This window comes from Wasmannia auropunctata, unplaced genomic scaffold (genome assembly GCF_000956235.1).
Source record: "Wasmannia auropunctata unplaced genomic scaffold, wasmannia.A_1.0 LD336071.1, whole genome shotgun sequence".
NCBI classification, from domain to species: Eukaryota; Metazoa; Arthropoda; class Insecta; order Hymenoptera; family Formicidae; genus Wasmannia; species Wasmannia auropunctata.
Genome location: NW_012026819.1, coordinates 2,510,966 through 2,538,903, shown reverse-complemented (window position 1 = coordinate 2,538,903; position 27,938 = coordinate 2,510,966). Strand labels below are relative to the sequence as shown.

At 36.1% G+C, this 27,938-nt stretch overlaps 1 protein-coding gene across 2 annotated transcripts in view; it reads left to right on the top strand.

Moving 5' to 3' along the window:
* LOC105449927 (TOX high mobility group box family member 3-like) overlaps positions 1-27,938 on the top strand; it is a 177,209-nt gene that overhangs the window by 93,394 nt on the left and 55,877 nt on the right. The window contains exon 2 of one of the 2 annotated variants that reach the window (XM_011689398.1): positions 13,376-13,477. The exons of the other annotated variant lie outside the window; for it this stretch is intronic. Within the exon in view, the coding sequence (XP_011687700.1) occupies positions 13,376-13,387 (12 nt within the window). The 3' untranslated portion in view covers positions 13,388-13,477. Of the gene's footprint in view, positions 1-13,375; positions 13,478-27,938 lie in introns of those variants that run through there. 2 annotated transcript variants of the gene reach the window in all.

Below are 27,938 nucleotides of genomic sequence, written 5' to 3'. Positions count from 1 at the left end.
AGAAAACAGCCTTCGGCCACGTCCGAACGGTTAAGCCGTGGAATCGGTGTACCAAATTGGATATTTTCCGCGCCATGGTTCGCTTAGAGGGGTCGGCAGCTCGCGATGGAAAAATATCGTCGCCCCCGGCCAGCGTCGAAGACCGGAAACCTCGGTTTTCCGCGATTGGATCGCGCTCTTCGAATATTCGCGTATCGAGAAATGTTCAATTTCCGCTGGCAAAAAGTGGCTGGATACCTTTAATAGCTGCTTCTTGCTCTTCCGTTTCAAACACGTAATATCACCAGTGTGCGAAGGTATAAGCTTTAAAAAGCATCCACCATAATATTGAGTATTAATTCAACGGCCTTTATTTCAATATTTGAATTCCACGTTTATTACAGCAGTCTTCCGGAAATTTTTTTCGTGCAGAATGCACGTACATAGAAAATCGATCGCAAGCACTGTTCACAGTCCCAGTTACTTTTCCTTGATATTTCATGGGATGTCTAATAATATATTCACGAATGTTTAACTTTAACATTTTGTTCAATCAACCGTAGATTTAAAATAAATATTTTAACAAATGTGTTTAATAAAATGCGATATATTTTATTAATCATAATTATTTATTTAATAATATCACATCAAGAGAGAATATGTATTATATCCTTTAAAGACAAATCGTCTTTCTCATCTCTTTTAACACTTCTCTATTATTTCCTTAATACTGTCATAAGTTTCTTACGAATCGTACGGTAATTCTCAAGGATAGGTGTAATCTTCGGATCTGCTTTTATTACTCAGCCAAATCGAACCTCTGAAACTCTAATATATGATATTGCTCCAGAATAGGTGCCGCTAATACTATCAGCTATTGACACAGCCGACAGACTGGCGCTATTAAAGGTTGTGAGTCTCCCTTCTAACTTACCGCGGAGAGGTTGACTACTGGAACAGGATTGATTCTAGATATAGTCGACGACAAATCCCCGATGCCCGCTCCTATCTTACAGAGTATTATTCTTACAGTGGCGTCGCGCTGGCAAGTTGTTCAAAGTCAAAATGTTATGCAATTATTGTTTAATATTGCATTCATAATACGTTGAAATTATTGTAACAATATTTTTTTTATTTTATTGTTACACATCATCTAATGTCAATAAAATTTATATAAAAAATCAAATAATACATATTAATAATGTACGCATAGAAGGATAATTTAGTTAAATCCAAATGAATATGATAATATGTATCCCGAAACTCTTAAAAATAATACATTTATAACTTTATAATATTTATAAAATATTTTGAAAAGAACTTTATTGTTTTTTTTAATGACAAAAGAATGTACAAAATATAATGAAACACTATAATATACTTTTGATTATATCCATATCCAATATCTGAATAAATATGAATAACAGTATGAGAAGAAAAGCAATTTTCCAAAAGTACGATAAAATATTTTATTCTCAAAACTTACGCTATTGGATTGCGGTTTGGCCTCGAAATATATCTGAGACGGTTGGTTTTGGGTGCCGCATAAGTGTGAGTATAACCCAAAGTGTTGATATTCTACTAACCATCAACATTTGTTCACCTTGAGTTAACTCTATATTAAATTCGATTTCTTTTAAGATAATTTATCTATATATATTATATAGATAATTATACAATGTCTGTCTAAAATTAATAAAATTATGTAATCTCTAATCTAACAGTTGCCTGTATATTTAAAATATTTTTATCCGCAATTTATTATACTTCATTATTAATTCATTATTAATTTTTACTTAGGTTTTATTGTTAATTGCAATAGAGAAGAGAGCTGCAGGAGAAAAGATAGAAGCAGATAATATGAGGCAAAGGAAACCGTATTTGAAGAGATGAGCGAGCAAGGCTTTGGAAATTAAATTTGTGCGACTATGTTGTACACCATGAATATGGAGGGTCTCGTTACTACACGTATTTGAGCATACACTATATGCACAATATAGATATACTCCGCAGCATTTTCCTTCTATTTGCTCTTCACAATTTCACATCTCCTTCTTTTTTTTGCTATTTATTTGCGTATGCAGTCTCGTGATCTTTAAATACCGACTTTTAGCTTTATAATTTCGTCGTAATGTCGCAAATTTTGTCAAAAAAAAAAAGAAAAGCCAAAAAGTTTCTGTCTACCAGTATCTACTTTGGTTAAATCATTAAATTATAGATCACTAAATTATCAAAAATATCATAAAAACTTGCCATTATAAATGCCAAAATAGGGCACAAGATATATTAAAAAGTTAATCGTAATAATAAATTAAATAATTAAACTTATAAAATCTTGCTATTGATATACATAGATTAGTAATGAAAGCTTTTTATGGGCTTTTTATTTGATTGTTTTTATATACTGTTATATGTTGTTTATAACTTGCTTATATTTTATTATTATTTAATATGTTTTTTTAAAATAACTATAAGTAAAAATTAATTTCAAGAATTCAATTTCATTACATTTTGTAACATTATTATCAATTAAGCGATTAATTTTAAGTTTGGAGAGGGGATTTATAAAATAATTATAAAATAATATAATTAAAGGTAAATACGTATCATAGAAAATAATCGTAAATTAAAAAAAGACGAATGACTAGAGCTACGTGAGTCGAAATCGAAGACAGTCACACTAATGATAACAATGTATATCGTATAGTGTACATCAAGTGATCTCTAAGTTGGCCCCAGGCAAGCCAATAATTGCAAACAATTACTATACATCTCCGAACCGATTTTGCACAGCTTCAGTAGTTCTGCTTACTGCTGTAGTAGGAAAACAATTGTCCTCGCGATTCTGCGAGGCCGGTTCTATCTCTGCCTCGCAATAGCTCCTCGGAGTTTAGGTAAATGATGGTAGTTGCCACGAAAATTTACTGGCGCAATTTTTCGAATGCCCTCCCTCCCCCCCTCTTCCGCCGCCCTTCGTCGTACCCCTTTCTTTTCGTCTTTCTCCGCTCTGCTTTTTCTCTCTATCATGGACGGCAGGAGGGTAAATGATTTCGGAGTAAATTGCTGTGTGGAGAAGGTTAGATTCAACCCCGCCTTCGGGCTACCTACCCTTTGATTCTTTCAACGTGAAACACGTCCGTGCAGTTAAGGTACAACGTTGGTTCCATGAGAACATTGGAGGAATAGAATAAAGAGACTTTTTTCGGCCAATGTTTGAAGTAATGAGCAAAGATTCCAATCACATCAGTAGCCAAAGCAATGAATTTCTTTTCTCGCTATACTCCACTCGATTGCGCCTTTATATCGCTTGTGTGTTTTTGTATATTTAGTATATATATTTTTTATTTATTTACTAACACAATTGTTATTAATAAGATTATTGAAGTTTATATATTTCCGCGAAATTTAACGTCAGTAAACTTTTTTGAAAAGAAAAGATTCCTAGTGTAATAAATTAAATTCTTTAACCAGTCAGAATCCAACAAATTTCTTTTGATAATTTTTTGTAACTTTTCTTTTTCTTTTCACTTTACGAGTGTTCTGAGCTGATACGAGTAGGTCTACCTTTTCTGAACTTCCCGCGTTTTTTTTTTCGTTCGTTCCCCTACAATTCCTTTCGATCATCGCTCTTTCCATCTGCTCCTCTAACGGAAAGAATAGATGTAGCAGCAAATAACGTGTAATTTGATTTTATAAAAAGCAGATTCTATCATGGAATCGTAGAAATTAGAAACTAAGCTAAAACATGTTTTCTCAAACCATCAAAATCACATCTTTGTATACCTAGATTTGTTGTTCAATAAAGGGAAATCATTATTCTACGTAAGACGATAAAGTAAATCGTACTTTAATGATGCGACTTATGTCCACTAGTTGAGATAATATCTCAATGTGTAGATCGAATTACCTATTGTAAAAATTTAAAATCACGCAAAAAGAAGAATGTTTATTGAAAGTTCTTTTATAATAGTTTGCCATTGACGAGTAGTTAAATATAACGTATGGATCAATTTTTTATTTAATAAATTAAGAAAGTACTGTTATCTTCAAATGATAATTAAGAAAGAAGAGAAAGAGAGAGGAAGAAAGAGAGAGAGAGAGAGAGAGAGAGAAGGGGAAAGAAAGGGAATTATTAAAGCATAGAAAAGATAAGATGTTAGATAAAAAAAAACATTGCATCAATTTTTCAAGATTGATAAAGTATTTAACGCATTACTTTCTCTATAATAATTATAATATTGTGTATATTTGCAGTTAAATAACGAAGACAACAAGACTCAATAAAATTGAGTTCATTAATTCCGTTTAAACTGACGCAAGCATGTTTCAAATATTATCAAAGAACTTGTCGACATTATATTGTGCATTTATGCAACAAAGTATAATAAATTAAGTAATTTACATGCAAAATTATTTTATTTGTGTGTGACAAAAATGGTAATTCACGAAATTATCATATTAAAACTTAAATAATTTTTAAACCATATGTGCACATAACACAAATAAAAAGTAACAATTTAATATATAATTATTTAAAGCTTGACATCATAACAACATTTGAAATTAAAGAAGATATACTTTTCCCATTATTGAATATATCTGTGTTTTCGAAGATATTCTCGTGTAATCAATCACAATTTGTATACTATACAAATGTCACAGCATTGCGGATAAAATTAATTGTCTCACAACGTAAATCTTTGTTTCTCCTATAATATGAATTCCATGCATCGCACACGCGCGCGCGCGCGCGCGCGCAAAACTAAGATCTATTTCACATAGTCGTCCTCGCATTTATCATCCTAAAGTGTGCAACAATATGCGTTATTTTCAACGTACGGGCATTGAGGGCGTGGAAATTAATATGCAAATGAGCGGATATTAATTAATTATAAATAATGAGTGGGGCCGTTTAACTTACGTACGCGAGAGATTCGCCTCTTCAAGATCAAGTAATTTCGCAGGATGACGCATACCTTTTCTTGCCAATTAATAGATGATTAATTATCAGGATGAGACTTTGAATTTTCTGGTAACCTCCTGCCACTCCTGGTTACCACAGCCTGTTGTTCTGCCACTCGGCTTTGTAATTAGCAGGACTTTTGCGCTAGGCTACACGGTCGCCAGATTCATCATGTAAAAAAATTTTGATGAGTTAATTGATAAATTACGTCCATACATGTTGTCTATATGCATACTCTGCGTGCACGTATAAATACTTTCTTCATATCGTACACTTTCCTGATGAGTTTTCTTTATGCCTTTTATGAGAGAGAAAGAGACATTTCATAAAAATTATCACAATATTTTTATGACGGAGCACAATGCATCACGTAATAACGTAGCGTATGCGACTTGTTGTACATATGTAGAACTAGTTAAAAGTCTGAAAGGTGTTGAATGTGACATAGAACGTCCTGTACCTACCCGCATTTATCATGGTGCATCATTATCTCGCATGCACGATTGTTAAAACGGATATGCCTGCGTTTGTCGCATTCATATATAGAGGAGCAGCAATCCCATTTCTGCGATTTGTTCGTTCTCGGTGATTGCGCAGTGATTGCCACGTCACTCACGAAATCAGTCCGTCTGCACTCGCCAAATTAACGCAATTTCCAAAACAAACGGGTTTTACCTGCACTTCGCGTCTAGAGTACATATAGCGCGTGGGGTGCCTACGTACGGTTTAATTGCGAATTTCGCCGCAAACACTGTTCATACATCTATATATGTATATACATATACAATATATACACATACACAGCATACATGTGTAAAAACGACGAAGAAATTGTGTAAAATCTTATCTCAGTTTATAGATAAAATTTATAAATTAATAATTGATGTAATTAATTACAGTTAAAAGTATACGATATTGACCCGCAACGACTGTAATGATACTATTAATCAATAATTGTAAAGGAAATTTGCTGGGATATCAATCATTTATCGATCAAATGTTATTCGTACTTAATAGAATTGCATTGTAATAAATACGTAATAGAGAAAAGTATTAATACAAATGTAAGTTTGATAATAAAATATCATCAATGAAAAAAGATCTGCAATTTGAAATTTAAAAAGCAAACTACGTTAGGTAATTTAAATCGTGCACATCATATTCCTCTCGATCTTCGATATTCCACCCTTGAATTCACGACCCGAGGCTTTCCTACCCTATATTTCAATCAGTGCTCTTGACAGGCCTCCTTCAACCCTATGTAAGAACCACTTTTCCTCTTGGCAAATTAATCGGTAAATTAACCATGAAAAATTAATATCTACGTTCTCCAAAGTCAAGTACTCTATAAAGTTGTCAGCAGAAAGTTGAAAGACAATCTGTATAAAAGAACCTACAGATTGAATAACTGAAAATATGTTTATTACGTTCTTCTATTATATAAATATATAAAAAATGCATTATAAAATATTCCATGACAATAACAAATTTAAGATTTTTCATAATTAAAAGTGCATTATGATATCTCTTGAATTTGTAGTATAGAGAGATATATGTATAAGGAAACATTTGACAAATTTTATTTCGATAAGAAACTCTTTTTTCCACATTTTTTTCGAGATTGAAATTTAATATACTCTCTGTACCATTAAAGGAAGGTACAAAAGATGCCAATTAAGAAATCATAATATAAAATTATTAATTAAAAAAAAATGTTTCTAATAAAATAAATTGTAATTATTTCTAAACAGTTCACAAAAGTATTGACAATTTTTTAATGAAATTTTGTAATACTTAATATAGTGCGTTGATTATATAATAAAACATTATTTAATCCATTCAGAAACTTTCATTATAAACGAGAAGAAATACGGTGATCTCATGGCAGTAAATAGTCTCGTTATAAAAGAGGCATTTAAGATGTTTTGTTTGTTGAGTGAAGGCGGTAAGGGGTATTAAGAGAAGGGATACAAATAAGAGGCGAAAGAAGAAAATAGTAGGAAGTGGAAGATAGTTGTAAACAAAAAAAAGGAGAGAGGAAGCATGGTATTCCCAACGAGACCATTGGAGAACTATGTATTCGTTGAACCGATTGAAAGGCACTGTAGCGCGTGTCCAAAGGGATACAAAAGAAACGCCGTACCCGCAATAAAAGCTCCGCGTAAAGCGAGTTTTTATTTCGCAAAGTCGGACGAGTGACCCGCGGGGGTTTCTTTTTTTCTCACTCTAGCTCTTCCCCGCGTATCTTTCTCTCCCGCATTCACAATCGTCGTTCTTCTCACTTTTCCCACACGCCGAGACGCTTCTCAATTCTTTACTTTACTTTTTGGAATCCCGGATCCCTGGCTCTTTCACACATTGCGCTTTGTTTATTTAGTTTACATCCGTGTGTGTGTCTTCGCAGACGTAACTAAAGAACGGAGGCCAAAGCTGTTCTACAGAATGATTCAAGTCACACACCTATATTAGATTTCTAACGTGTTTGCAATTGCCTCTTCTTTCTCTATATTTTTTTTGTCGTCTTAATAAAAAATATAAAATAATGTTTTAATATACAATTTATTATGAAAAAAATCGATTTTTTAAATTAGGAAGAGAAAATTTTAATGCAAAATAAAGAGGAACGATCGTAAAGAAAAAAAATTTGACCGGAGAAATCTGTGAAAAAAGTGATGATTACTAGTTCACGTAAACATCGAGAGCATTTTGTATGAAGCTTAATGCCCTATTTCACCAGCCCATTCGGTGGGCCGACGCGGTCCTTTCCCCGCTTCTCGAAATCTCTCAAATCCTTTGACAATGATACGCGTTTACGGCGCTTTGAGGGTTGATAGGTGGGCACGGGCTGGAATCTCCCGGTTTCTGAATAATTTTACTAAATTGGTCCCATATGTATGAGCCGCTCCGGCGAATCCACCACTACGGGCAGGGGAGAACGTAATGTACACACATATATATATATATATTTTTTTTTTTTTATTCCCGCGTGTGCGTTCCTTCGGCTCTCTCTCTCTCTCTCTCTCTCTCTCTCTCTCTCTCTCTCATCGGTGCGCGCGGTCTTTTTTCGCTCTCGCGCGCTCATCTCCCGCTCCTTCCCGCTACTCCTTCGATCTCCTTCCTCCTCCCGACGCTCTCTTCATCCCGCTATTCCAGAAGCGGAATTTTAAAACCGCCCTGTAGAAATAAAACAGGTTTATGGCCGACGCGAGCCTCTGCGCTGGCTGGTTGCCTTCCAAAAATATAATGTCTCAACGGGTATGTCTAACCCGCCGCATATACATCCACCTATCGCGTTTATGATGCGCGGGATGTATTAACAAAATATTTCTTTTACGACTTCAGAGATCAGACAAGTAGAAGTGCAAATGGCGAGTGGAAATGCACCGTCTGGGTTAGGTAATAGCTTCTCCCATGCGCGCTACATCCTCTTATGCTAGTAAATGCGCTACTCTTTATGTTGCTTGGATACCGTTATATCGTTTTATATCATCCAGCTTATTCGCATCGACAGCAAACACGATATGTACGAGTAATATTATTGAATAATTCATGCGGTTAATCTGTTCTGGCATTGAAATCCAACGCCGTAATAATAATGACAGAATTGATTACGCCATATTTCGAGAAGTTTATATTTAAAGACTTAATACAAATAAAGCTCAATATACAAAATCCTAAATATACCGTATAAAAGGCTAAATAAAACTAAGTGATAGGCGTACATAATATATAATTTTGTATAATTTGGAAAAGAAGTATCAAGTAAATATCAGCCGAAATGAAGTGTCTCGTATTGGTGTGTACGCGTTATGTATAAAATTGCATCTTTAAGTGGTGCAAAGTATGAAAATGCGTGCGAATAAACATAAGTTATTCACCCCAAGTAGCACCGTCTCCACCGTTCTCGTTGATATCCTTAAGCAAACATGAAGACACGCAATACCATATGACCGAGACGACGCGCCGGAAATGGGAATATCTTGTGGCGTTTCCTTCTGAATTTCGATGATGCTTTCTATCATCGTACAGTATCCGTGGAAATCGGTTCTCGAGACAAATAGTCGCGAATATATGTAAAATGGAAATAGGGAGGGATTCGCTTCTTTCCTAAATCAAATCGTTCAGAATACGCAGTGCGCGAGTGTTCATATATTTTAGAACAATTAAAAGTTACACCAAACAGAGTTGTTTATTTGTTTTAGTTCTGACAAAACAGATAAAAAAGCAGTTAAGTAGACAAAAATTAAGTTAATTAAAATTTAAAAAAATTAACAATTATTATTTAGAAGAAATCTTCTATTCTTTAAATTTTAAAACATTGATCTGCAATCAATCCGACAAAAAATTTTGAATTTTTTTCATCATTCACTCAAATATCATTTGCTAATATTATTCAAAAATTTATAAAATATGATTTATATGATCAGGAAACAACATTTAATTTAGTCGTTTTCATGTTAATGCTAGATATACGTTTTAAATATATATGTATGTATATATTTGAAGTTTTTTAAGCAATATCAGATCTTCAAAAAAATTCGCGATATAACGATGTGGCCAGAAACCCGTGGTCATTTTATGGGTGGCTTTTAAACAAAATACGAAGTCCGTGTAGTGATCGTTAAGCACGGTCGGTGTCCTACGTTTACAGTGGAACCTCATCCTTCGCTCTCTTGCTTCCTCACCCTTCCACCCGCTCCCCTCCCTCCGTTCTGGTCATCCTGCGGCGAACGCACCGTCCGATACCAGCTCGACCCTTAAGAGCCCACTCCATCAAAAGGGTGGCTTTTATACCTTCTATATTTACGAGGGATGTTTCTTCTTCCGCCGCCGGCTTTCTCGCGATAAGAGTAACAGGCTCTGCTATATCCTTATCCTACCCTTATCCTTACACCACCTCGGTTGTCCGTGAAATCGAAGGTAAGAATACTTCGATACGCATATTATACGGGTATTACCCCCCGCTGTTTATATATTCAGCTCTCAGCGCTGAGATATTGCATTTTATACGCCGGTCGTGTCAAATATAAGCAAGGACTGAAGTTGTCTAGTAAGCAATCTTTGAAAATCAATCTGTGTTAAAATAATTTATTTATTAGCTGTTAATTAAGTGAAAGAGGATCACAGTGCACTGAATAGTATAAAGTCTATCTTCGTGAGTAGATATCTCGTCAATTACTAATGATGTTATGTATAATTAATACTGACCATCCGCATGTAATGTGATCGTTGTAAAAAATATATTCACCCAATCCACAAGATACAATCTAATTTATTTTATTGCTTACATATTTATTTATTTATAAATAAGACGGAACATTGATAATTTTTACAAACTACAATTAGCTGAAATTCGTTCTTATTATATTTTTTTTTCTAAATGTATATACTTGAACGAATAGGAAATAATATTAAATTAATTTTGATTACATGCTTCATATAGAGAAAATGATAAAGTGAGACCAATTGACAGGCTCTCTTTTGTCACATCACCCCGATTTGTCCCATTCTAAGTTTTCTCTCCTGGGGTAGTCCGCGTCTTTTAAGAAAGAAGTTAACTGTGCTGAATGTAGTGTTTTGACAGGAAGAAACGGATAATCGATCGTCGAACTCACCGATACCTTTAACTTTGACGTAAATTGTTTTATGTCGTTTTAACTGGAGAAAAATCGTCTTATTGTTGTCGCCGTATATTTGAACATTATTGGATTAAAAAAAGGAACGAAAAATATTTTCCAATAGGCCATATTATTTCTAAGAGATATACTCTCTAAATTTTCTGGAGTGAATCTCACTCGAAAGGAGCAAAAATACTGTCACTCGGCCACTTGAGTGGCAATAATATCACTCCTTGGGGAGTGAGATTTCACTCCAAAAAATTTTATGATTATTTTATTTTATAATTTTTTTATGATTAGTTCTCTCTCATAAAACATTTAATATAAATCGTAAAAGAAATAATGATCTAAGTATGAAAAGGCTTAAAATAGTCTGAAATTTATTAAAAGCCACGAGAATCAATATAACGCGCGTTATCAGTATAAATGATTTATCCTTGCTTACATTTCTTAAAATACATTGCACAGGAGGGGTGAATACTATATGAAGAGGCAGCATGCTATCAACCTAATACATACGGCCATAAATTTTTTCCGCGCTCTCCTTTTTCGCATGGTTAGCTCTTTCGCGCTCATTGACTGCATGATTATGCAGCGTACTCGTGCCGCCTGGAAGGCCTGCATATTTTTATGCGTACCGGAGTCGGTTCTAGACGAGACGTCGTGAAGGGTGGTGCATAAAAGAGAAAGACGAAAAAGTGCTCGAAAAATATATCCAGCGCACGCTCCGTGCAGCACGGAGCCGTCGTGTTATCTTCGTTATCCACATTAACATAATCGCCGAAGCATAAAGTTCGCAAGAGCGATCGCCCGGGTCGCACTAGGAATCGATTTCGGCACAGAATATGCAAACTAAATTACTCTTTGCGGTACCATAAGTTTCGATCGTTCTGCGATCTCGCGCCATTAACACCGAAATAGTGCGCAAATACTCGGCGACCGGATTACAAAAATCTATCCGATTTCATATTCTTCTCTTTTTTTGTACGTTTTATTTTCTTCGTTTCCGAATCCCCTATGACGGCGTAAACTGATATCACGTGTTGCAGTAATTAAAAATATCGATTCAAGTAAACACGATATTTTGTTTACACTCGAAAGATATAAAAAAACACGCAGCATTTCAACAAACATCAACAACTTGCAGCCAACCATTTAATATGCAGTCATGAGAAACAATTCGCAATGGGACACTTCCGGCCGCTTCTACGCCCAGCGGGAAAGAGCTCGAAGCTTGTCATATTTTAAAGAAACATCTAATTGGGGCACGGCGGATATAACGACGGCGAATCGCTCTCGGTGGCCGGGAATATAAATAGGCAATGGTGCAAGCCGCGTTGCTTTACTCCAGATTTGTCTCTGTTCGTGGCGGGTGCCTTAGTAAAATGTGTTGCCACGGATAAAAGAGGCTCGGCCGCGAATGGGACGGGGCAAAATGGAAAGCCCGAAAATGCGGTAAATAACGGGGAAGCCTAATGTTGCATGAACGCGATAAGCCCTCACCTACGGCATGTATATTTCCTTGAGAAGATTGCAGCTATACGCGACCGCTGCGCCTCGTGGTATCGAGGGAACACCATTCATCCGCTCGATCTAAATAAATAACAACTGATAGATGGCACGGGTCGGAGGTCGGCACAATGCTCTCGGAATCGTAAGACTCCCGACACACCGCGTCTGTGGATAGCTAGTGCGCTCTGGTACGTACGGAGGCACAGGCGATTGCTGAAGACGTAGGAAATGGTCGTTTCGCGTACGTACAGAGGGGGAGCAACTCGCATTTCTCTGCGGAAGCCCGACGACAAATCGCTTTGACGTGGCTGTCGGTCGGAAAATTTCGCTCCTCTTGAGGTTACCGCCGGGAACACACAATCACTCATTGCACGTCGCGCCAGATTTCTGTCACACCGATCTATCCGGTCGTTATCGAACATTTTGCCACGTGTCGGAACTTGCCTAGCGATTAAATAGTGTAGCATGTGCGTAAATGTAGTATATAATTTTATTATTACAAGTAATTATTATTACTATAAATATAAATAAGTTAAAAAGTAAAAATAAATTATATAATTTTGCAAATCTTCTTTGACATATTTATGTATATTCGATTTGAGTACAGAACTATATTCAACTCGAGAAATCGAAATGCAATAATAAAAACAATTTGATAGAGAGATATAGAATGATGATTACGATTGCCAATCTATATTTTGTAATTTACATACACGTTTATCCCTTGCGGCAAATAATTGCAACTCTTCCGAAATCATCCGACTCTTTGGTTCTTTTTTTTTAAATCAGATTATTCCTTAGATTTGCATGAAAATGAAACTTTCATAGATGGGCAAAATTAATGAATTTTAATAAGGGTCTCTGTGTCCTTCATCTTCTCGTCTCTTTTCTCACGCACACCATATTACCGGCATCGTATTATCACAAGATTAAGTGCGTTAATGCTATTTAAAAAAGCTTGACTTTATCGGTGTCTCTGTTGGCACCCATTACGTTTAACTTGTTCATATCATCAAGTTTTTCACTTGCATTCTTTACCTCTCTTGTCGTCTTTCACTTTCTGTCATCAATGTAATTGAAATTCACCACACTTTAGGGGTATATAAAAAAATTGTCAGCTGTACAAACTGAGTATCGATCTTTCCCAAAATTTCTTGTATATAGATAATAAAATTTATTAATATTTAATTAAAGTCTATCTAAATTAATTTTATAATAATTAGAAACTTTGCACGTGCTAAAACAAATTATCAACATTTATTTATGAGATTTACAATTCTAATAAGTCGTTATTTATTTTCAGGTAAGAAGTTGAAATGCGTGTTACACGAGGCATACGGAATGACTGCCAGTGGTTACGATCGGAAAGGTAGGCCGCATTAATCTATAAATATCTGAGATTATCCCAAGGCATACTCTGCTCAATTCATCGGCGAGGCGACGAAGGCGCGCATTACTTTCCTACTTTCCTGGTCGATGAATAGAGTGATATATGGAGGGTTCTACAAACTGAAAGAGAGTGCAAGAGAGAGAGAGAGAGAGAGGAAGAGAAAGCAGGGTGAATGTGAGCGGGATGGTTATAACGTAGTGGAAGAGAGATAGGCGGAGGGGGTGAGGAAAGAGCAGCAAAAGAAGAGAAAGAAGAGGGAAAGAGAGAAAAGAGCGCGCGGTGGAAGAAGATAGAGAGAGAACGCCAGAGTTTATAAGTTGGTAATTTGAGGCACGGAGCACGTACGCGGATCCAGATCTTTGCGGCGCCGAAATAAATCAGCCACCTACGTTCCCACCTCCTTTTCCTCCTTCACTGCCACGGCATTGCCCCACCTCCCTTCCCTCCCCGTTGCTTTCTTCCACTACGGCCTCTCTCTGTCTCTCTCTCCTTCTCCTCACCACCGTCTCCTCCGCCACGTTCTAGCAGCCCTCTTCTCGATCTTCGCACAAGCCCGCGGTTATTTATTCGAGAATTACCGTCGCTTATAATAAGCCCCTCTTTATTCTCCAGTGGCGTGGCAGCCGTGGCACTCACGGTGGAACAGATTTTACAGTGATTTAATGGAGCTCCCACGAAAATACCGGGCGCATGCAAGCCGTACCTCATGTACTCATAAAAACGATTACCGGCAAACGGCATTGATCTTACTTCGCAGCCCCGGTGGGACCCCGTTTTGTCATTGAAACTGCACATTTAATGCGGCGTTTCAATTCCTTGTATCTCGAGCGTCATTGACCCATCTGTCTTGCTGCTATGCCGTAGAGTACGAGGGAATGCATCCCCATCAAGTAGAGTAGTTAATGGATCTTGCATACCTTGCTGGATAGATGAAAGCATATTTGTTGCCCAACTTGATCAACATTGGTATGATACTAGATTAACTTTAGCAGTTTCGATATCAAATCATTAAGAAAATTTGCTTTTAAGAAAACATCTATGTTTGTATAAAAAGATATTGCTCCTTTTTTCTACATTTATTCTATTAATCCTTTTACATATTACGTAAGAATTAGTTTTTAATTTAATTATTTATACACATAACAGTTAATTAATTTTGAAATGCAATGTTGTACATTTATGCATATCATATGTAACATGTATAAACAAGAGTACTTGAAAAAATATTATGAACGTTTAATTGCGTACTGTCAGATAGTTCAACTGATTTTTTTTTCGGCGGGTGAAATTTAACAATCTATATGCGGTACTACACACCGCATATAGAGAGTTCATTGAACTCATCAACCGCTGCACGTCATGTTACGCGAATCCAGGTTAAAATATATTACGTAATCAGATTTCAGTAGCGATTAGATTTTTCGTGCGTTAATATTACATGAAAAATTAATTTATTTTATTCAGAAAAAGGGCGAGCAAGTAATCTTTATTGTTCTGAACGCAAATCTGAATTCTTGTCTCTGTTTCTTGCGCGCTTCTCTCTCACTAAATGCGAATAACTATAGGAAAGCTCTTCGATAAGAACTAAGATTATCCTGCGCGCGCATTGGAATCCACCCTCGAGAGGTGTGGTCATTCTGTTCTACTCCGCATCCAAAGATTTTCTCTCAAATTAAGAACTTGAAAGAAATGTGTAATTATGATTCGATATTTTTTAAGTTCTAATAGATAAAGAAATAGATCGTAAATTGATTTAGCTAATTATTGTCATTAATTTTGATACAGCTTGTATATTTACTGGCGTTTTTTTTATTTACATGAAGTATTGGTTATAAAATATTAAAAAAAGATATTATAATTTTATACTAATACTATAGTACAGATACTATAATATAATTTTGTTAATAATAAAAGCCAATGTTCGGTATTGCTAGTTTAACCCTCAGCTTTCTCTTTAATTAGACTTTTTATAATTATTTATTTGCCGTTACTTATTGCATTTATCAGTTTATGTCATAGCAATAATTGACAATTTGCAAAGAAGTAACATTTTACATATGTCATTGTTATATAAATCATTATACATTTTTATTTTGATTTTAACTTGTCTCCTCAATCGCATACACTGTCAAACACAATACCAAATGTGGATACTCCAACTGATCGCAATTATATCGCAATTATAATACATATCAGTTTGTCCATGCGGCTGCCCCACACTTTTGACAGGCACGCGTAAGCGTGTCGCCGCGGCGCGGCGGATCTGATGAATGATGAACGGGAGACGGGATAAAACTGGAAACTCGCTACCGCCGACGGACGTCTCCGTACGCGGACAGCGTCGGAGGCGAAGAAAGAAAAGCGGCAGAATCCGGGGGACAACACTTTTCCGGGTATCCGCGGTGGAAGTACGTGATCGCGCATTGAATCTCATTGGTGATAGCCACGAGTGGCGGGTAATATATCCAGTGCAGTCAAGCCCCTTCCTTCTCTGCCTCCACCCCCATCATCGACCCCCGTTCCGCGCAGTCCACCAGTCCAGTGTCCCCGGTGCGCGGCCATTGTGCGAAGCTTTGTTCGAACGGTGACGGGGTCACATTAATCTGTCTCTCACCCCTTCTACATACCCGGCGCGTTATACGACGTGCATCGTTGTCCCCATAGGTACGGCGTCAACCCCCCTCCTCCGCCCCCGCACTGTCACGAATCTACCTCGTCGAAGCTCAATCGACCTACCGACCGAACGATCGATCGATCCACGACGCGATACACTCGTCCTGTCTAATACTGAATAATCCCTTGCTCGTCACACGCCCATGAAGGGCTCAGGCCCTTAAATCTCGATCGCTATTGACAGCGTTTCGAACTTACATCGTTAACCTGAGCTGAAGCTTTAGACGTCGATTACGTACGCGAAAGTTCAATTATTACTTCACGCGCGGTTCGCACCGGCTGATCGATTACTCAATTGATAATCATTGCAATCTAGGTGCAAAACGTGGTGCTGCAATTAAATCTTCCAAAAAGAACTTTTTTTATACATTCTTTATTGCATAAATACATGATATCGGCAAAAGTGTGTAAAGAAATACAGAAGTGAGAATATATCGTGTGTAATTAAAACATAAGAAAATGTTTATATTCAAAAATCTTGCACTTCCTTAAATATATAACACACGTAGAAATATCTGTATAATTTAACACACGATAATATTACAAGTTTTGTAGAAATTTTAAATCAATTACTCATTTATTAATGTTAAAAATTAATATTGAGCAATAATTAACCATAAACTATTCATAGTGTGTATTATAAGTTTTGATACAAAAGTTACTATGGTTTGCCGATTCATCAGAATGAAAGAGTAATTCATCGTACTGACCATGGCTATGTTGACCAATATGTCCGATACAAATACATCAACCGTTAGTCACAGTCTAGTAACGATGGATTATATTAGATGATGGATTCAAAAACTTACTATATTGTTCGCATAGAAATAAACAAAATGAAATGGCTTCAGTATAAGAAACAAGACGACTAAACCAAACTGCGCCTAAATGACGCAAGATGACAAAAATATGCAATCAATGCTATATAATATATGTATATTTATCTTATCGTAATTTTTTTATATCAAATATTATAAATATTTTATATATTAGTTGTATGTTTTGTGTCAATTTATCATGTTCAATAAATTTATTAATTCGTATTCCCCATTTATTTTAAAGATTACCTTTTTCCAAACGAAATAAATAAAATTTAATAAAAATTCATATTATTCAATTATATGAAATGTTTTAAAACTTATACTTTAAATTTATTTATTTATACATTTGTATAATTTATTTGCAAATTATTTTATTTTTTCATTTTTAATTTACAAATGTTGTAGTTAAAAGTTCTCGTATAAATTATATTTTCTACAATCAAATTTTATCAACTCTCTCTTGAATTTAAATGCAATAAATATATAAAATTATAATATTATATTATAATATTAACAATGTTATGAGTCATATTTCTTATGAGAAATGAGAATTATGATTTCTCTGTACGTAATAGAAACTAAAATAAGCGTAAATCATACTTTAAAGAAATAAAAAATGTAGTGCAGAGGATACTGCAATTTTTATCTTTTCGATAAAATTCTCGATGTACCAAAATTTATGGTGGCTCTTCGTCCTTTCTATCAAACTTAGAATCTGTCAATGTCACAATTTGATGGATGGTGATCGAACAAATGACGAAATATTGCGAAGATAAACCATTCGCCAGCCGTATCACAATATATTATTTCATATGAACATTGATTATTTTTGTTATTAAGTTTTAACATGTCTATTCTTAGCCGTGAATTTTCTGTGATAAATTACATCGACTTCGATTATCAATCATCTTCAAAAATTAAAATTAGAATTCCCTCCGGAAAAATACTCTTTAAAAATGATGTTGTCGATTCAATTTGATAAGTGTTACATTCTTGTTATTAAAAAAAAAAGTTTACAATTGTGATTCTAACAATTTATTTTAATATATGTCCACCTTATATCTCGAATTTATAACCTCTGCATTAAAAAATTAAATATAAAACGAAAAAATATAAATTCTAAAAAAAATAACTTCTGCGCACATTACTTTTTAACACAACTAAGAACATAATACAATAACTAAGAAAATAAAAAGAAAATAAGTGGAATAAACTACATGTTAGAAGCATAACATTCTAAAAATTGTTTCTATTATATTGTAATCTCGTAATTCAGAGAGCTTGCCACACTTAAGTTGTCACTCTTTCTCTCAAACTGCACTGAAAATCACACAATTATATTCTATTTTAATCTAATGAACAAAAAATATATGGAAGTGAAATTGATAAGAGAATTTGATCGTATGGGATGATTTGTCGGCTGAGAGGAAATCGAGATGGAGAACTTACGTTGTCCGATGAATGAATGGTGCCTCGCGTCGCGCTTAAAAATATATACATCCGGTGTTCGCGTACATGGATAGAGCTGGAAGAGTCACCTGTCCGCCACGAATGATTCCTTCGCGTTATACTGTTTCGAGGCTCAATAGAGACACGATGGAAGGGGGTGCGTGCGCATTCCTATTTCGAGTTTCAAAGCTTCGGCCGTTGTATCGCGGCTGTATCGATTCATCCCCACTGTGCACTTACACCTCCGTAGTGGGGTACGCAGCCGGTAGTCCATTCTTCACGAGGCAAATTTTTTTAGATTCAAAAAAAGCACCGTATCACGTATGATCCCTGACATTTTTATAGATGAACTAATGGCTTTTAGCTAATGAATGATTCTTCCTTTCCTACGTTATTATCCGGTGGAAATCGCATCCTATTAATCGTTTATAAGTCTTCCAGTAAAACATAAATTATCTTAATGAAGACAATATTTTTTAAAATAATATTCTGTTATAAGAAGTTTACATTTGTATATTTCTTTTCCCTATTTTAGTATTTTCGCTTTTCCTTGATGTATTCCTTAAATATTTTTATTAAAAAATTATGTATCATATTTTGATGTTAATAATAATTTTTGAAAGTCTGTCAAATGAAATTTGTTTAATATCGTCAAAAGCATTATAAGCTCATAATAAATGCCTCTGCAACTGAATAAAATAAACTAGTATTAAGAATAAATTTCGATGAGTGTAACATGGGCTTGTATAGTATACTCCCACCCCGGCCGACATCCCTCTCCACTAAGGGTATCGCATACAATCTCCTACTACCCCTCTAACGCCGATGCTAGATTCGTAGTTCAAGCTCTGCTCGTCGGATGACGCCAGTATTTGCTTTTTCAGGAAAAACTCTGCAGCAAGATACATCCCCTCGTTGGTAAGGTGGGCATTCCTTAGCGGGATAGCTTTAAAAAGTTTGCGCGCGCATGCCGCGTAATAGTTTCATATCTATGTGCAATCTTCGCTTCCTCAGAAACATGTGGGATCGAACGTGGAAAAAGAGGGGAAGAAAAGCGTGGGATATATGGATAGACGGCGGGTCAGAGCGTAAGGGGTTGGAAAAAATAATACTCACGCCACGTACGGGACTACAGTAATTTTCAGAGCGCTCGTGCTCGGCTTGCTTGCAGCAGGGTAAGCGTGACTGGGGGCGATAGCATCGAGATCCCGCCGGGCGGATAAGCAGCCGCCAGCTTGGCCGTTTTATTTTCTAGTTTAAAATGTAAAATAACGGGAATTTCGCAAATTACAGCGGCGTGCGTTATTTGTACAAAGTAATGCGGCGAGCGTGCCCGATTCTCGCTTTCATCCCCCTCCCCCCACGCTGGTTCCAGTCCGCGACTGACTTTACCCTTCCACCTGCGGGCCATCTTGTCGGTACGATTGTCTGCCGTTTGTAGTCGCTTTTGTAATTTTTACGCGGTACACGCTATCATTATTTTTAGGATTAAATTTAATGCATACAAAAGAGTGCTGTTCATCACGGAAATGTAAGAACAGGAACTTATGTATTTTTATGTTAAAAAAAATTTCATATTTTCATTTAAAAGAAATTTTGTATACTAATTATTATAATTCTGATATTTTAAAAGATAATCTAATGCAAATAATGCACGAGAAACATTTTAAAACTATATTACACATTATAAGTATCACGTTACTGCACTTGAGAGAGACTAATTTATTCTCAGAGCGTCATGCTAAAAAAATACCTAATACAAAATAAAATAAAAAATGAATTGTCTCAATACGTATTATTTCTCGCAAAGAGTTGCGAATGAACGCGCTTTATTTCCTTGACAGAAATAAACCACGAAGTTATGTGTGTTTACACTATACCCACGAGTTTCACAATGGGATGCACACAATGCGCCATGGACTCCAAAACGCATCTCTATAGCAATCTGAATCAATGAATACTCTTCGTAGCTGCCGCAATTGCCGGGATTGCGAAATATTTTATATGTTTTTCTTTTTTTTTTTTTTTCACCGACGTTACGTACAACGTATGTACGTGATAGTGGAGATAGATAGAGTAACCGGAGGAAGCGAGGGACGTGTCGACATGGATACGTGTACCGTTGACCGTATATGCATGTATACTTAGGGAAGCGGTGGGTGTTCGGGCTGGTCTGTGCGGAGAGTCACGCAGGGTAGTAGTGCGTGCTTCACGCGACACACAACCCCCACTATATACTCGCAAAATCCCCCGCTAAGTCATTACTATTAATAACCAGACAGAGAGAATACCACGGGCAGGGCATATTATTATTCATAATGATGTGATTCATTTCCCTCGAACCCCTCGGCAGCGTTTTCCCTCCTCCTCGCTTTCCTTGTGTTCACGCGCTCCCTCTTTCTCTCTCTCTCTCTCTCTCCCTCTCCCTCCCTCCCTCTCTCTCACTCTCTCTCTCTCTTTCTCTCCTTCACATTTCATCTCCCTGCCAGGATGACACTTGCTTTCTTGCTACGTCTCGCATCTCCTTTCGTCACGCCGCGCGAGTGTGTCTTCCGTCCTCTATCAATTTCAAGTTCCTTCCGTCGCATCCTCTTTACTCGGCAGAACTCCCGTAATCGTATTAACATGCAAATATTCACTTGTCAAGGCGTCGAAAATTGCCAAACGTCTCGATGCGCCATACATATTTGAGAGATGTGATTTCGCAGTACGAGTCGCGCTGCGAACTAAATTTGATAGCGATATTCTCCTAATTATAATTATCCCAAGTAAAATAGAAGAAGAATCCGCGGCATTCTCTCTTTGTCAAAAATGGCGTATAATATTTAAACTTTCGTATTATCAATTTTATAATTAAATAAAGTTTAGAGTTAAATAATTCGACTTCAATGACCAAATTTGTTTCGTACACAGGTTTATTAAATATCATTATGTTCTCTTTCTTTTCGTATTATACTGCGTATTACATTACGTATTATTAAACAAATTTTACATATCTAAAATAAGAATTTCTTCTTGATTTAAGTCTTAAATTAAATCGCATGGCATTAGTTTTCTCACAATATTAAACCCGAATTGATGAAAATGCAATTTTCAAGAATCTTGATCCATATTTTGTAAGTATTACGAACAAACAGAATACAAACTATTATTTATGTTTGTCCAATTTAACCATGTAATATTATTTTAGCTACTTTACTTTCTTTATATTTTTATTATTTATACTTTTATGTTAGCTATCTAAACTACGTAAATGGCCAAATTTTCGGAAATTTTCGCCAGGAAAAAGAGAGCACGTACACTTTAATGGTCACAGCAAGGAAAAGAATGTTTTCTTTAGGCAATATGAGTCAGATAAATCTAAAATATAAGCACATTCAACAAACATTATGAAACAAAACTAAAATTGTGTGAAAATTATTCTAAGACTAAATAATATTAGAATAATATGAGACATTATAGGTATCTTTTCGAATTAATCCTAAACTTATATCTAATTTGAATACATAATCTCATCTTTCCCACATTTTTCCAAATTTTATTCTTTTCTTATTCAAGAAAAAATGCAATTAAGTAAAACGATGTTTAAAAAAGCAGCTTAAATATTTTCATTTTATATAATTATTTAACACTTTCTTTTCTAATTTGATAACAAGAGTTCATAAATTAAATTCTGAATCGTGCGTTTGCGTTTGTACGTAATTTCAGTAGAAACGTAGAACGTGCCACGAAAAGATCCATCAGCTTATACGTACAGGCGGGATCTTTACTTTCCACAAGTCAACGGTGCGCTAATTAAATCAAGCTGAACTACATTCCACTGAGCGATGACGATAAGACCGCACCATATATTTCCGGAACACGAATATTCCGGCGATATTCATTTTCGGTCGCTTTTTCATCACTCTCGAGTCACCATATAGCGGGTCGTTACAGCAATTTATCATTCGCGCCTGTGACTGCTGTTTGATCAATGGAACACGAGATCTTGTCTTTGAAGAACGGTCGGCGAAACTGTAACAAGTTCGTCCTATAAGGGAAATGGATAAACGACGGTGGTTATGTCGCACGAGAGAGGGTGGCTTCGCCACGTTACGGATGTAACGTCGGCGCGGATGTAATGCCGGCGCGCGGCGCGATAGGGCCGGGGATACACAGTAGGGTTACGTAGCTATTTACGGAGGGTACGGCACGGGTGAGATGCAGAAGGGGTGGCAGCTTAACTTTACCTCCTTATTTCCCAACAGACTTGCTCGCGCTACCCTCTGCCCTCGCTCGCCCACCTTACGAGCATTCCTCTTCTTACGCCCCGTCCCACCCACGCGCACCCTTCGCACGCGCCCCGTGCTACCCATCGCACTCTATGATTTACAACCAGCGACGCTCATCTTGTAAACAGAAACGTCCACGCTATTTGCGATTCTGTCCGCATCCCGCCGCGAATTTGCGTCTTCTTCCTGGCGCGTCATCGCTCAAAATTCATCGCGCGGTCTCTTTGTTTCAGTCGTATGCAAAAACGCTGGCGCAACTGGCGACGAAACGCTACAAAAGGGAAGTGTGCGGTGCCGTAGACATTCGTGAAAATTGAATGAATTGCTCGGGTCGGCGCACCGACCAAGTGGATACGCGTTTCGGCGGTGACGCGTGTTTTTGCCACAGCGTGATGTAGTCCTGACACGTGAAGCTAAAGAACGTGGAACGCCGCCCACGTATGATTTAGTAGGGTAACGTGTCTGGAGACGAATAAAAGGAGACCTTAGGTCGAAGATATATATCCTTCGTCATCAATTATAAAATTCTAGATTTGTACGTATAACAACGTATTATTATTCACTTCACTGCACGCATTTAAACGTTTCAAAATAAAAATATTTTCACGGATTATTCATTCTGTTGGAATTATTCGTATATTTGAAATGTCAGAAATTGAAAAAAATTTTGCGAGACTACAAGAATTATAAAGTTTCATAGCCGTAAAGTTTACTCCAACGAGTAAAACTTCAATATTGATAAAAGTTTCACACTCAAGTAACAAGTTCAAGAAACGAAAGATTCAACATGTAAAAATCAAATAAGAAATTTGTTTCTCGTTGTACTCCCATATATGTACTCCCACGTTACAATAATGTTATCAATTAGAATATCGTAAAATTAACATGTAAACGTTTTTTAAAGATAAATAAAACAGAAAACAAACACATTGATTATTAAAATATAATATATATGTTAAAAAATTATCGAAACGTTTACTTTTCATATATAAAAAAGAGTCAACTTTCAAATGTATGCGTTACCTTAGCATAGAAAAGGCAGTCGACGGCAAGTAGTATTTTAGTTGAGAGTACCCAGGTGCCATACCACTAGTTGCTAAGTGCAAATAGTCAGCTTTGGAGAGGGCTCCGAGGTCCCAGACTTATTTCACGCTAGAACGAAAGCAGGATACTTCGGAACGCTGGGAATTCCAAATTCAGATCTGGGAATCCTACCGTGAGTTCATTGTTAAGCGTTTCCCCTTTCTCTTACACTCTCTATTGTGAAGTACGTAAAATGACGTACTACCTACTTAATCAATGCGAATAATGTATGAAAGGTAATTGTACTGAAAATTGATACATCACATCTTTGTCAAAGAGTAACTATCTCAACATGAAATAAACACGTCATCGGATACAACGTGTAGTCGTGTATACGTGTATATAAATTTCTCTTCCATTTACTGTACGTTAAATGTTTTATTTTATTCACGTAAAAGTATTATTTACTTAATTCCATTTAGATAACGTTGTGAAAACTTAATTTTCCCTCTATCCCCTTTTTCCTTTTTCCCCCACAGAACTTGTTACCTTTCTGCACGTTTCTCTGATAATGTCGGCGTATTAAAAACATATGACGGTTTAAATAAATATTATCAAACATACAAATTAAATTAGAACAAACGAAATAAACGGTATGAAGCTAACAAACTTATTTTTAAAACAAAATCCAGATATAATTTTAACAGATAGATGAATACTTTTAAAAACTTGTAAACTTCATACAATAATTGAAATATCGATTTTCTTGTTTACAAGTTCCCATACAGCCTGTTTTCCGTAACGACGAGGTACTATTTTCTGCTCATAATTAAAATCGGATAACAATGCTCAAATTGGAGATATCTGACGAATGTTTTCCGTATCGCATTTTCGCAGAGATAAAAACAGATCCGCTGTGAAAATGGAATCGGCTACGTTAAAGAGTAGAAGGACGTATCGATGCGGCTCGAAATGTGATACCCGGCGTCGGATTTCTCGGCAGATTTTACGTATGAATTGTTTTTAACCTGACGATAGTTATAACGCCAGTCCAGCTATCGATTTTGTGGCGTAACCTAATCACATACGCGGATTCGGGATATCGCGCGCGCGAGCGGGGCTTTAAATGGGAGAATCGGAAAATAGGAGAAGGACAGAAACGTCAGCGCGACAGAATGCAGTTGAAAGGTTACATGATCGTGCGATCGGCGAGCTATAGGAAAGGCTTGACTGGTCGACAAAGCGTAACTGCACTCTCAAAAGGATGCCTTCGGTACATACCGTACAATATATATGGGGATCTCGTGAATTGCGGAGGCGACGTTCTGCCTCTACATGCTGTACTGTATTCTGTAAAAAAAATATTTTTTCTCAATAACGACTCCTGTTTGAAGTAACGGACGTTACAGAGACTCAGCTTCAAGATCAAACAACACTGAGTGATGCGTAAACATAAAAAAGCTTTACTGAAACCCGCTGCATAAGAAACATGTGTTGCGATGTGATATTGCGAATAGAATTTTTTAACTATTTTATTTAAATATAATTTTGATAATAAATAAAGTTAATAATGTACTACTACTACTACTATTACAAAATGCTTTAAAACTTTGTGAAAATAGAGTTGAAGTTTGAAACGTTTCGAAAGCGATTTTTTTTAATGATTGGTACCATTTCTAGCTTCGCACAGAGTAACTCATAAGTGTCACAAATGCAATACAAAATATTTCGATATTCAAATACACGCGTCGGAAGGCACCCTTATGCTAGTCGATCAAATCACCTTAAAAAATTCTAGCTATGCCAAAAATGATTTGGCCCATTTCTACTTTTGCACAAAGTAACTTCTAAGTGCCAAACACAAAGACAAAAAAACATTCCGATCGAATACACGCGTCGACGTAGCTAGAATTTTTTAAGTGACTGAGAGGGTGATTTATCGAGCATAAGGATGCCTTCTGACACGTGTATTCGATCGAAATATTTTGCATTGTTTGTGGCACTTATGAATAACTTTGTGCGAAGCTAGAAATGGTATATAAATTATTTTTTAAAAATTCACTCCAGAAACGTTCCAAACTTAACCAGCTAGAAAACAGTTATTTTGTTATGTAACATTAATTGCTATTATAAGTATTGAGAAAATTAGAATAAGAAAATTAATATATATAATTTTCTCCAACATAACTTGGAGATATAATAATCTTTTCAGTTGCCTTTTATGAAACACCTTACATATATCTGACATACATATTTTTTTCTAATTCAAACGTACGTTTCGATTTTCTGTGTTATTTGTCTCACTGTGTGTGTCTTCTTTTTGCCCAATTATAGTTTTGCCGATACTTTCCGACACGTTCACGATTATTATCGGAGCACCAACCCGTCAATGCTTTGCTAAACTTGTTAGGTTCGCTATTAAGAAAAATGCATTTTCTATTAAAAAATTGTGTTTCGTATAGGTATAATATGGTACTTATTAAAATAATATCTTTGTTCGGTATTACATTAGATTGTGCTAATATACATTATTTCACATATTCAATAATACAAATTATTTAAGATCATGAAAAAATGTATTTGCGTATCGCAAGAACATCCGTCTTTCCTCAATGATAATCGAAGTACCAATTTTATATTTTGACCTTCACCAACTCGTACCTGATATAGCGCTCGCGATTACCCGTACTTTCGTGGATGTCCGCGCATGCACGATTTTTTTTCCTATCATCCTTGAGATTGTAATTGACTCATGGAACAGTGAGCTGATGCAAGAAGCAAAAGAGAGTCTAATCGATCACGTTGGCTAGGCGTTTAATCTACCATTCTAGCGTAGTGTGACAGCTCTGCTCGTTTCTCATTGCCGTTTTGCAGATAGCAGCAAAAAGTTTATAGCGCGGTACTAAAACAGTGCACGTAGATGCTCTATTAGAGCGTTCGAACGGAGGCCCAGTAATAATGTTAAACGCGTAGCAGACGTACTTTTTCCTTGATATTTTAACACGGAGGACGTTTTGGCGTATAAAAAAACACGAAGTGCTCTGACCGGCATCGCATAAATTCAGCAGTTTATCGTGTCATACGAGCAGCGCGGCAAAAATTGGAGATACACGCCAATTTGGCATATAATGGCGCGCGAAAAATAGAAAATCCACATGTCCCGCATATGTGATCCCCGTCGTTTTTAAAGGGTGTCAATCTCACGTTCTCGACGGTAAAAATTTCGGCAAACAAGGAAGAATTATTTATAACGGTAGTAATATAATACAAAATATAAAAATTGTAGAACAATAATGACGTTGGATGTCACATTATAACGCTTGCCACGATCTATAATTATTATAGTTATTATTCCTCGATAAACCTAATCTTGGTAAAAGGCGAAGCAAAAGTGCAACGAATCGATCTGAATAGCTGACAGCGGAACGTTTAATCTACCATTTTAGCCGCGGGCACGACAGGCTCGCTCGTTTCTCACTGCCATTTTGCAGACAGTGACAAAAACTTTATAGCGTGGCGTTAAACCGGGGCACGTAGATGCAAGAATAGAGGTAGGGGCGTAAATGGAGGAGATTGCATTTGTGGTGAGACTTCAGTGCAAAGGACATTTTCATATTTGTTCAGGAAACGCATGTTAATAGACCGAGTAGTGTTATATAATCTTGCAGCACAAGAACGAAATACGTAGAAGAAATATATGTAGTAGAAAATTACTTGTTTCTCAAATAGTGTTAAAAATATTTGAAAGTTATAAGTATTTAATTAAAATTTACAACTCTTACTAAACTGAATTTTCAATTGAATGATATGTGAGACATTGCACAAATGAAAGACTCTCTGTGCGAAAATTCTGTTCTCTTTTTCACTGACAGAAATTTATATGATGAATTATTACATGTTTGCATTTAATGATTATGCAAAATTCATACGCAAATTTAAATAGTACTTCTATTATTTATTCATATATGTTATTATTTGCAAACGCCCACGCAAATAATGATTTGCGTTTAGCTAACTATCTGTTAGAATCATGAAATACAATTTATTATTTATTATTAAGTATTTATTATTTAATGTTACGCGTAGAAAAGCAGTTAGGGAGCAGCTTTCAGTTTACACGATTTATCTCATATGTACGGAGCGTAATATCACCGCTTTCGTGTGATACATCCGTGCCACCGATACACTTACTAGCTAGCTCCCATTATAGCCAAAGCAGCGATGTTGGACGAACGCACG